Source organism: Diabrotica virgifera, chromosome 4, assembly GCF_917563875.1.
Source record: "Diabrotica virgifera virgifera chromosome 4, PGI_DIABVI_V3a".
Taxonomy (NCBI): domain Eukaryota; kingdom Metazoa; phylum Arthropoda; class Insecta; order Coleoptera; family Chrysomelidae; genus Diabrotica; species Diabrotica virgifera.
Genome location: NC_065446.1, coordinates 161,732,465 through 161,744,640, shown reverse-complemented (window position 1 = coordinate 161,744,640; position 12,176 = coordinate 161,732,465). Strand labels below are relative to the sequence as shown.

At 34.4% G+C, this 12,176-nt stretch overlaps 1 protein-coding gene across 2 annotated transcripts in view; it reads right to left on the bottom strand.

The window, feature by feature from the left end:
- The window catches only part of LOC114330764 (clotting factor C-like), a 114,560-nt gene that overhangs the window by 59,924 nt on the left and 42,460 nt on the right, over positions 1 to 12,176 (bottom strand). For both annotated transcript variants that reach the window (XM_028280177.2, XM_028280178.2), the window contains one exon: positions 3,108 to 3,229. In XM_028280177.2, the coding sequence (XP_028135978.1) occupies positions 3,108 to 3,229 (122 nt within the window). The remainder of the gene's footprint in view (positions 1 to 3,107; positions 3,230 to 12,176) is intronic.

Genomic DNA, 12,176 nt, shown 5'->3' with positions numbered 1-12,176 from the left:
CATGCTCTGGGATACATTCCCAAAGCTTGAAGAAGGGCAAGGGTGGCGTTTATTCCCAAACCAGGAAAAACAGATTACACTTTAGCAAAATCCTACAGGCCTATAAGTCTGACCTCATTCATGTTAAAAACCATGGAAAAAATCTTGAATGAACACATCAAGAAAAACAATTTAAATGAAAATCCACTGCACCAACGGCAATGCAATCAGGCAGGAAAATCAGGTGAAGCCGCCCTGCACAATCTAGTGTCGAAACTCGAAAGGAGTCTGCATCAGAAAGAAGTCGTCCTTGCTGCATTTTTAGATATAGAAGGTGCATTTGATAATACCTCAATCAAGTCTATACAAAGCGCACTGGTGAGGAAGAAAATCAACAACACAACATGCAAGTGGATTATTGAGATGCTTCAGAGCAGAATAATATCCACAGATACGCATGAAGATACCATAAATCTGAGGGCAACTAAGGGATGCCCTCAAGGCGGTGTATTGTCACCGTCATTATGGAACATAGTTGTCGATGATCTGATTCATGGGCTAAGCGCCCAAGGAATCTGGGTCCAGGGTTTCGCAGATGATATCGTGATAGTAACTAGGGAAAAATTTCCCAGCACTGTTGCGTATCAGATGCGATAGGCCCTTCACTACATAGAGAACTGGTGTCTGAAAGAGAACCTCTCCGTGAACCCTTCTAAAACTAAACTGGTAGCCTTTACAAATAAGAGGAAGCTTACTGGACTGAGTGAGCTGAAATTATTTGGAGAGGTACTGGAAAGAACCAATGAGGTTAAGTATCTAGGGGTAACCCTGGATTCGAAACTCAATTGGAATACTCATATTACCAATATAACCAATAGGGCTAAGCGACTCTTCTGGAACTGCAGACGAGTTGTAGGTAAAACCTGGGGATTGAAACCAAAGGTGATACGTTGGTTGTACACATCAGTAATACGACCGACAGTTACTTATGGGTCAGTACTCTGGTGGAGAAAGACGGCTTTGCAATCTTGTGTGACCATTCTCACCACCCTAAAAAGACAAGCGCTTCTAAATATAACAGGAGCCTTGAATAGTACAGGAACGGCTTCATTAGAGGCTATCACAGGTCTCCCTCCGCTGGACTTGTATATTTCGGCGGTAGCCTTTATGACCATCCTGAGGCTCAAAGCAAACCATACTTGGAGGCCAAATTATGTATTGAATAGCCACACAAACATTACTGGGACTATACTTGAGGAATACATCTTTATGATGAACTTAGATATGATGACACCAGAACTAATCTTCACTGAGAAGATTAACACAATTATACCATCTAGAGAACAAAAAGTCCCAAACATTAATGGAGACTTAATATGGTTCACTGATGGATCTAAAACTGCCCATGGTACTGGATCAGGAGTCTTTGGGCAAACATGTAACTATAATAAATCTTACAGTCTAGGTCAACATACAACGGTGTTCCAGGCTGAAGTTTTTGCTTTGTTGGCCTGCATTGATGAAATCATTGATGAGGACCGTAAAGCTAAGAGAATCAACATTTACACAGATAGCCAATCGGCTATTCTGGCTGTAAAGAACCCTCTCACCAAATCAAAACTGGTGAGAAACTGCAAAGATCTCCTCAATAACCTGGCAAAAGACAATAAAGTGTCTTTAATATGGGTGCCGGGTCATGAAGGGGTGCATGGGAACGAACGAGCAGATATGTTAGCGAAACAAGGCTCGAGAAAAACTTTTGAAGGCCCAGAACCTTTCTGTGGCATCACTAAAGATGCTATGAAAAACGAGGTTCAGAAATGGCTGATAAAGAATCATCAAAATAAATGGAGAACCACTCAAGGGCAAATCCAGACTAAAAAAATAATCAAGAATATTGATAAAAAACTCTCGAACAGTTTGGTGAACCTCAATAAACGAGAGATCAAAACGGTCACTGAAATGGTGACTGGACATTGCCGTTTAAGAAATCACCTATACAAACTAGGTAAGGTAAATGAACCATAGTGCAGAAAGTGCGAAATGGAAGAAGAAACTGCCATACACATACTATGCTATTGCAGTGTGCTAGGTGATGTAAGGCAGAACTTCGCTGGTCAAATGAGGTTTGAACCAGAAGAGATCCTAAAACTACAAATAAGAAAACTGTTGGCCTTCGTTGAGGCCACAGGACTTATTAAAGTTTAAGGAGAAGAACAGGGTTTGGTACAAAGGTCTTATGACCAAGAAGAAACTTTCTCCTCTAAGGTTTAAATTTAGGTATGTGTTTGAGTAAGTCATTTCGAAGAAATATGTACAATGACAGGCGATTCTGAAGAGCATAAGACCTTGACAGGCGAGGGGAAAGATTAGGGGTTTTTCCTAAAATTATTTTTTTTGCATCGAACAAATTTTTTTAAGTTTCTTGAATCATTCCAAACAAAAAAGGTCTTTAGTGATTTTTCTCTTAAGTTAATAGTTTTTGTTATATAAGCGATTGAAAATTGTGAAATCGGCCATTTTTAACCCTAAATCGGACATTTATCTAAAAATTTCGAAGTTGCCACGGTAGGTAGATATTCTTTAAACATTGATTGATGAAATCCCGAAGAGTTTTTTGCAATATTTCCCTTCTCTGGGAACACTTCGAATCCCCATACCTTCTATGTAAATAATATACTCTTCAGTCGCAACGATAAAATCATTAGTTTTCGAGATATTTGAAGTTAAAAATGAAGGGGAAATGAAGGAATATATTAATCAAAATAAAGAAAGTGCCGTTTCATTTTCATATGTTGAGAGTGACATATATTGAGAGGCAAAAGTTGGTATCCATTTTGTGCCATAATAAGAATACGACGCTTAGTGGCAATCTGTTATGTGGGAAATTTGGTTAGGGATTGTTTCTTTGTCCGACTTGCAACGCCTCTCTCTTCAATTTCTACTATTTATCTAAAGGTATTTTATAGACTGAAACAAGTAATATGAACCAATAACAAAATTTTAAAGATAAAGAACCAATAACAAACACTCAAAATTTTTGCAGCATTATGTTCCACTCCTATGAAACAAAAATACACCGGTACCAGGAGAAGACAGAAATTAAATTATTTAACTTTCAAACTTACCTTTCTATATTGAGCATGCGTATCTCGTTCGTCTCCAAAGGCATTGTACATTTTTCCCGCAACAACTTGAAAGTTCTCTCTACCCAAAGCATGACCATAGGTATCCGTAACACAGTGAGCAGCTGAAAAAAAAACATTATGGGTAGGTGTACTATAAAAAAAAGTTTATTTTTTAACCAGGAGGAGTAAACTTAAAAGGCAGATTCACACCTAAGAAAGTCACTAGAATAATAACCAAATACATCTTCTTTTTTTGTTGATAATGGCGACATCCCATGAATGTTCATGCTCCAACTGAAGAAAAAGAAAACGAGGAGAAAGACCTATTTTATGAGAAAGTGGAAAGCACTTATAGGAAATGTCAGGACAATGACATAAAAATTATTATCGGCGATCTTAATGCTAAAGTTGGTCAAGAAACAATCTACAGACCAACTATTGGCGAACATAGTCTCCATACGGTCAGTAACCAAAATGGTTTACGGCTGATTGAACTCGCGGCATCGTTAGGAATGGTGGTAGTAAGTACGTGCTTTCCACACAAAAACATCCACAAAGCCACGTGGCAATCACCAGACGGCCAGACCAAGTATCAAATTGACCACGTACTTATAGATAGTCGACATTTCTCTGATTTACTGGACGTAAGAGCATGTAGAGGTGCTAATATAGACTCCGACCACTACCTTATAAAATCAAAGCTCAGAGCACGCATATCTAACGCAAAAAAAGTCACAGCACAAAATCCACAAAATATAATACTGAGGTGCTAAAATCTGAAACTGCTAGAGCTAAATTACATGAAAATCTTAGACGAAACATTACCAAACATCGGTGAAAATTTAAGTATAGAAGAGCATTGGACTAAATGTAAATAAGCCATGCACACAGCGGCTGACACTGTATTAAAACCTATCAAGACCAGAAAAAATGAGGATTGGTTCGACGGAGAGTGTAGACATATTAACCAACAAAAAAATGAAGCATATAAGAGACTCCATCAGCGCAGAACGTGATCAACTCTCGAAGATTATGAAAATCTTAGAAGGGAAGAAAAGAGAATGTTCAGAAGAAAAAAGAAAGAACAATACGAACACGCTCTAAACGAAATTATTAACTACCACAATGGAAAAGACATACGAAAATTCTACCAACAGATAAATAGCTGCAGAAAAGACTTCAAACCCAGAATAATAGCCTGTAAAAATAGGGAGGGCTCTATAATTAGTAACAAGGAACAGATACTAAACAGATGGGCGCAACATTTTGAAGAACTGCTTAATGGCAATTACGAAGATGGCGAGATGGAGGATCCCATGCTTCAAATTAATGAAGATGATCGGCAGCCACTCCCCACCGAAGAAGAAATTAGAGAAGCCAGCTTAACACTTAAAAATAACAAAGCCCCCGGTTCGGATAATCTCCCTGCTGAACTCTTCAAAAACGGCGGCGACACTCTCTTGAAACACATGCATAAACTGATAACTGCAATTTGGAAACAGAAAGAAACACCCACAGACTGGAAGTTGGATGTACTGTGTCCTCTACACAAAAATGAAGACATGATGGTGTGTGATAATTATAGAGGCATCACTCTACTCAATATGGTATATAAATTGTTGTCCAACGTATTGTACAAAAGACTTCTCCCCTACGCTGAAGAAATAGTAGGAGGATATCAGTGCGGTTTACGTCCTAATAAATCAACAACGGACCAGATATTTACAGTGAGGCAGATCCTTGAAAAAACCATAGAGTTCGGCGTCGACACCCACCACATATTCGTGGACTTCAAAGCCGCATACGACTCAGTTAATAGAGGTAAACTTCTACTTGCTATGGTAGAATTTACAATACCGCTTCATTTTGTCCAATTAACTGAATTTAACGCTCACAGGAGCAGAGAGCGTGGTAAAGATCCAGAACGATTTCTCAAGACCCTTCCATTGCAAAAATAGACTAAGACAGAGGGTGATGGACTATCGTGTCTCTTATTTAACCTGGCATTAGAAAAAATAATTCGAGACTCCCAAATTAATACGAATGGTACTATCTTTAACAAATCAGTACAAATTGTCGGATACGCAGATGGCATAGACATCATAGGTAGATCTAAAGAATCTCTGACTGAAGCATTTCGGTCGTTAAGAGCATCTGCACAGAGAATGGGGCTAAATATAAATGTTCAAAAGACCAAATATATGTGTTGCACTAGGTCAAGCAACCCGACACTTACAAGAATAATAATTGACGACCTAGAACTAGAAGGTGTCGGCACCTTCATATACATAGGCTCGCTGCTAACTAAAGATAACAATGTCAGTGAAGAAATTAAAAGAAGAATAGTGCTCGCCAATAAGTGCTACTATGGCTTAAGAAGACAGATGGCCTCAAAAATACCTATAAAAATTAAATTGACTATCTACAAAACACTAATAAGACCAGTGCTAACATATGGCTCAGAAACTTGGTCACTTTGGTAAAAAAATTTTAAGACAAATATATGGTGGCATAAAAGAACAAGGTTTGTGGCGCAGGCGTTACAACTTTGAGTTGTATAGAAATTTTGGAGAACCTGACGTTGTACAATTCATTAAGGTAGCACGCCTTAGATGGATAGGTCATGTAATCAGGCGAGAGGAAGATGCCATAGCCAGAAAAGTTTTTGATCGAAGAGGGCCGATAGGACAACGAGCAAGAGAAAGACCGAGGCTTAGGTACCAAGACTTCTTATATTATAAACTGTTGCATCGAGATAAGCTATTTTCCAGACCAATGGAAAATTTCTGTAGGAAGGCCACTCCCAAAGTCATCTAACCCAACAAGTTATAATGACATTAGAGTTATAAGTATTCTCCCTGCTCTGTCAAAAATATTTGAGAAGGTACTTTATGAACAAATGTATGACTATTTTACTATGAACAACATAATTCCAAACTCACAATGTGGTTTTCGTAAAGGTTTTGGAATATCAGTAGCACTAACGAATGTTTTGGATGATATCTTTAGAGCATATGACAATAAAATGTGTTGTGCTTTGGTACTTTTGGATTTTTCTAAAGCGTTTGATACTATTAACCATGAGTTGCTGGTAGCTAAACTTAAATACTATGGATTTTGCGAGGAATCATTTTTGCTCATTGCATCTTATTTAAGCAATAGATCTCAGTCAATTTTCTCTAATAATAAGTATTCTAATAGAGCAGAAATACTTGCTGGCGTTCCTCAGGGTTCGATATTGGGTCCTTTGCTATTTCTTATTTACACGTCTGATATATTTAAATCTATAAAATATTGCAAACTGCAAGCGTTTGCTGACGATACCCAGATTTATGTATGTTTTGAATTAGAGCACTATAAAGAATTTCAGGAGTGCCTTAATCAGGATCTTCAGACGATTTATAAACTTTCTTTGGATCATAATTTAAAGCTAAACCCTGACAAATCGTGTGTTATGATATTTGGGAATCAAAGTAAAACAGAGTTTCTTAAAAAAAATTTAAGTATTTTAATTAATAATTCCAAACTAAACTTTGTAGAGAAAAACAAAAACTTGGGCGTTATTTTAGTTAGATGAATGGCTTAGATTTAAAGAACATGTAAAAAAATTAGTTCAAAAATCATTTTGTTCTCTAAAAATATTATATAATAATAGACATGTCCTAAACAAAAAATTAAGAAAAAATTTATGTGAAGCTCTCGTCTTATCTAATTTTAATTACTGTGACTTTATTTATGGTTTTTGTTTAGACAGTGACAGTAAAAACCGTATACAGAAAGTCCAGAATGCGTGTATCAGGCTTGTTTATGGTTTGCGCAAATTTGATCATATATCACATTTATATAAGGATGTTAATTGGCTTAAAATGAATGACCGAAGGACTCTTCATTTTGCTACCTTTTTATTAAATATAATAAATAATCCTACTTCACCAACAACGCTTAGGGAACGCCTTATATTTCGTAACGATATACATAACCTTAACATCAGAAACAGGATTAAACTAACAATGCCTCAACATAGCACCGCTATATTTCAGAGATCTTTCTCATATAATGCTGTTAAAATTTTTAATTCCATTCCTAATGATTTCCTCCCATTAAATATAAATACCTTTAAAGTCAAATATAAAAAATACCTGTTAAATATATCATAATAAGTAAACAGTTCTTAAATCTTAAAAAACCAACTAAATTATTAAATTTTAATTTATTAGCTAATTTGTAGACCAAATAAAATATTTATTCAATGTTATTATTAATTGTCAATCCGTAATTTTCTTTTATCATTATAAATTAACATAAAAGCCTTTGTGTAACTTATCTTGTAAGTGACAAAAAATATAAATGTATTAGGGTTCTGGTTTGGTTCAGTTGAGTAGCCTTGAGCTAGACTTGCGCCAAACCAGGACATGATAGGGAACATTTTTTTTTATTATTGTAACTGACTGTAATTTTTTTCCCCTTAAATAAAGTCCTTTATTATTATATATTATTATTATTATATAAGACAACATAGAAACTGATTTAAAATCTATTGGATTTAGAGCATGAAGAAGAGTTGCCAGAGACAGGGGCGAATGGAGGATTGTTCTGAAGAAGGTTTTGGCTCATAAAGGGCTGTAACGCCACTGATGATGATGATGATGGTCATGGCGACCCTCAACGGTAATCCATAAATATTATATTAATACGTCGCTAAAGAGTTCTAAAAAGGAATGCTTTTTATATAAAAGCAGACTAACAATCTAAAAATGAAAGGAATAACACAGAAAACAAAAAATTAACCGGTATAACTTAGTTAACCTATGAAATGCCACTAGTGGAGTGTAAATTTTATAACAGTGGAGTAAACTTGCCTGCAGTTGGACCAATTACAAACAAGCACTACAGATAGGTAAATTTGAATCATTTTTTAGTTTAAAAACAAACCAGAGATAATGAACGTATAAATCAACTTAATATACCAGCAGTTCCAAAGTGTAACAAATCAAAAACCATTAGTTACGAGAAAACAGGATAACAACTAGAATTGTTACCTACACTTACCAAAATAATTACCGTTTTATGAAAAAATATGTCTGACATCCCCACAAAACGTTATTATAGGGTTGTTACTGTTTGGAACTCGTAAATATTGCTTATTAAAGCACTTTCCAATACTTAACATCAAATCACTAAGATTCGGACTTGTTATATTATTATATTTCTTTGGAACTAGAATTTCCTCCGATTTCGGTGAAACTCCATCGATTTTTATAAAAATTGGTGAGTAGTTAGAGGATAACTCAAGAAATAAAAGTGTGCTTGCAATGTTACCCTGAGGGTAGATGTCACCCCTTCTCGGGGGTGAAAATAATTTTAATAAAAATAATCCGATAAATCGATAGACGGACAAATTATAAGCAAAATGTTTTATATAAATTTATATCAACTCCTTCTGGAGTTCATTTGATACGTGTTTCTGAGTATTTTTACAGATAAGTGGTTAGTAAGTATATTTTCTAAAATGTATCGTTTTCCCGTTATTTAAGATTATTTAGATTATTATTACTTAGATTTAAGCATTCGCCGAAAAAAAATACATTTCCTTTTTTATATTGGCTGTATTAGACCAACTGCCCATTCCTCCGGCATTTGCCCCTTGGTTCATACCAACTTTATCAGGTAATGGATTCTTCCCCAGAGTTCGGATGGTCCATATTTCAACAATTATGCCGAAACGCCGTCCGTTCCTGGCGCTTTACTGTTTTTTAGTTTTTTTTTTTATTATTTGAACTACTCATTCATAACTCGGATTTTCAATGTATTGCTCCGCCCTTTAATATATTGTCTCGTTTTGATCATTTCCATTGTCTGCATTTAGGTTTTCCTCGAAGTATATATTATTTCCATCTCATTATAATTTTTTGTTTCTCTGTTAATAGTTCTCCGTCCTTGTCTTTGCATATTGTCAATTTTGGTCTAAATGGCTGTGTGCTTTTTTTTATTCTTTTATAGAATTTTCTGCTTTCGTGTCTGTTGTTATGGTCTAGGATTTCTTGTAGTTGCTTTTTTAAAGCCTCTCTTTTTTTTTCTTCTGCATATTCTAGTCGCTTGTGTTCTCTTTTCATTATAAATTTCTCTGCTATTTTTTATGATTCTTTGAATTTTGTTAAGCCTAGCTTTGTTCCGACAGTTTCCTCTGCAGATTCCTTTATTGTTGTTTTTAATTATCTACATTCTTCCTCTGCAGTATTTTCCTCTCTACATAATTCCGTTGAGTTTTATTTCGAGAGCATTGGTTATTGAAGCACTTTCCAATACTTCACACACCAAATCACTAGAATTCAAACTTGTTATATAGCTCTTTGCAACTGGAATTACCTCCGATTTTGGTGAAACTCCATCGATTTTCATGAAAATGGTGAGTAGTTAGAGGATACCTCAAGAAATAAAAGTGTGCTTGCAATTTTACCCTGAGGGTAGATGTTACCTCTTCTCGGGGGTGAAAATTATCCAATAAATCGTTAGACGGATTTATTAAAAGCAAAATGTTTTACATAAAAGTATATCTAGTACATTCATTCACGCAATTCACCTCGCAATTCTAAAGGCCTTCATGGATTTGTTTGAAATTTTGACAGTAGCTCAAAAATGATGCAAATAACAAAGCTGACTTGGTGCTAATGTATGCTTCCACCCCGGGGGTCAATACTACCCTTTCTCGGGGGTGGAAATTTGAAATTTCAAAATGATACCGGAAATCGATAGAGAATTGAATTTTGTGAAGAAAATGTAGATTAAAATTTTTTAGTTATCTTAATAATTTCTGAATTATTGGCGATTGCAGATTAAAAAAAAAACGCGTTTTTCAATAGTTCTTCGCGAATAACTCGAAAATTACACATTTGCAGGAACAAATCGTCCTTACTAAAGTTAATGCTTATAGAAAAACAAAGAAACTAGTCTGTTTTAATTTAATTTTTAGATCATATTAAGCAACTTATGAGTCATTGAAAACGAATTTTTTGTTTTTCGTAAATTTATGCAAACATTTGAGCTCAAATAACAGAAAAATTATTAATTTTTCATAGAAATGTTAATAAACATTTTTAAAGCAATTTTTTGCTAGCATGAAAGTTAAGCAAGTTATGACGAAAATTAGATAAATACCTCGAATTTATAAAAAAAATGACGGTCAAATGTATGCCATGTGCGGCAAAATTAATATTAATCATAGCCCATGTAAAATTAACTTTATTTATGTTCCGACAATACGTTCCAAAAGTTTGAATTATACATTTAAAAAAAAATTGTTTTAAGTAAATTTTTTTTTTATTTTTCACAAAATACGTTATTTTTCAAAATATCTCAAAAACTATTGAATTTATGAAAAAAGTAGTCTGACTAAAAATTTAGCTTTTTTTACTTAAACTTTTGCTTTTCTTATAACTCACGTAGCTCATAAATTAAGCCAGATATATGCGTTTAAAATATTGATTTCAATGCAAAGGGAGCGTCTTTTTAGCCTTTTAACATTAAAATTCTCTGAATAAAAGGGTCTAGAAAGATTGCAACCCTCATAATCTTATAGCTTATGAAATTCTCTACAAAATGATGTAAAAGTGAATTCAAAAGTCTTAAAGGGAAGCCGAGTTATTGGTAAAAAACCAAATATATTTTTCTAGATCAATTCTCAATTCTCAATTTTGCTGATTGATGATGGACGAAAGTGAATGGCATCTTGGTACCAAACAAAATGACGGATATTCCTGCACCAGAACTACTTAAAATTATATTTTTTTGCAATCGCAAAAAAGGATGTGGCTCAACTTGTGGGTGTCGCAAACTTGGATTATATTGCAATTAATCTTGCGGTTCTTGCTCTGGTGATAGCTGCCAAAATTGTCCTCCTGTCGACCAATAATAAAAGGAAATTGATGCAGAAGAAATAGATGAATTTGGAAGTTGAAGTTAAATAATTGATATATACTTAATCATATTAAACTTAAAAAATCATATTAATTTAATGTCGTAAAATAATTATTTTTCATTATCATCAAAGTGTGAAGTTTAAAAATTTAATTTCTCTCAAACGTATATTTTTATGGGATACAAATTTTATAAATACACTCAGGTGCAAAAAAATCGATCCACTTAAAAATTTGGTCAATTTGATGTCACGAATTTCCTAAACCCATTGTTTGATATAAGTGATTTTTTTACCATTTTATAGCATGATTCATTAACAATATCGCTGTAATAATATTGTTGCTAGACAGGTAAACTGTAGTTTTATACGGGGTGTACGAATCAAACTTTGTTTTTTTCTCAAAGTTCGAATCACCCTGTGGACTATTCTAGCATTTAAAAAATACTGAAATTAAAACCCAACTATAGCCTCAGGTCTTCTTTAACATTCTGCTTTTAGGTTCATTCGCTTATATTGGATAATAAAAAAGTTAGGTACTTTAACAACTGGCCATGTTCGTCATCAGTACACGGTGTTTCTAAATAAGTGCGACAAACTTGAAGGGGTAATTTTATATGAGAAAATAAGGACAGTTTGCTTTATAATCATATGTCCGCAAGCGCTTCGTTACCGAGATACGGGATGTTCAATTTTTTTTACAAACTGACGATTTATTTATTGCTTTAAAACCAGTTGAGATATGCAAATCTAATTTGGTAGGTTTTAAAATGTAGTTTTTGCACATTTTTTGACATACAATCAATAATTTAATATTTACCATTGGTGCACAAACGGGTATTATGAGCGATCATATTACCCGTATGCACGCCAATGGTGAATATTAAATTCGTAATTGTATGTCAAAAAATGTGCAATAACTACGTCTTAAAACCCACCAAATTTGATTTGCATATCTCAACTGGTTTTAAAGCAACAAATAAATCGTCAGTTTGTAAAAAAAAATTGAACATCCCGTATCTCGGAAACGAAGCGTTTGCGGACATATGATTCTAAAGCAAACTGTCCTTATTTTCTCATGTAAAATTACCCCTTCAAGTTTGTCGCACTTATTTAGAAACACTCTGTACTGATGACGAACATGGCTAGTTGTTAAA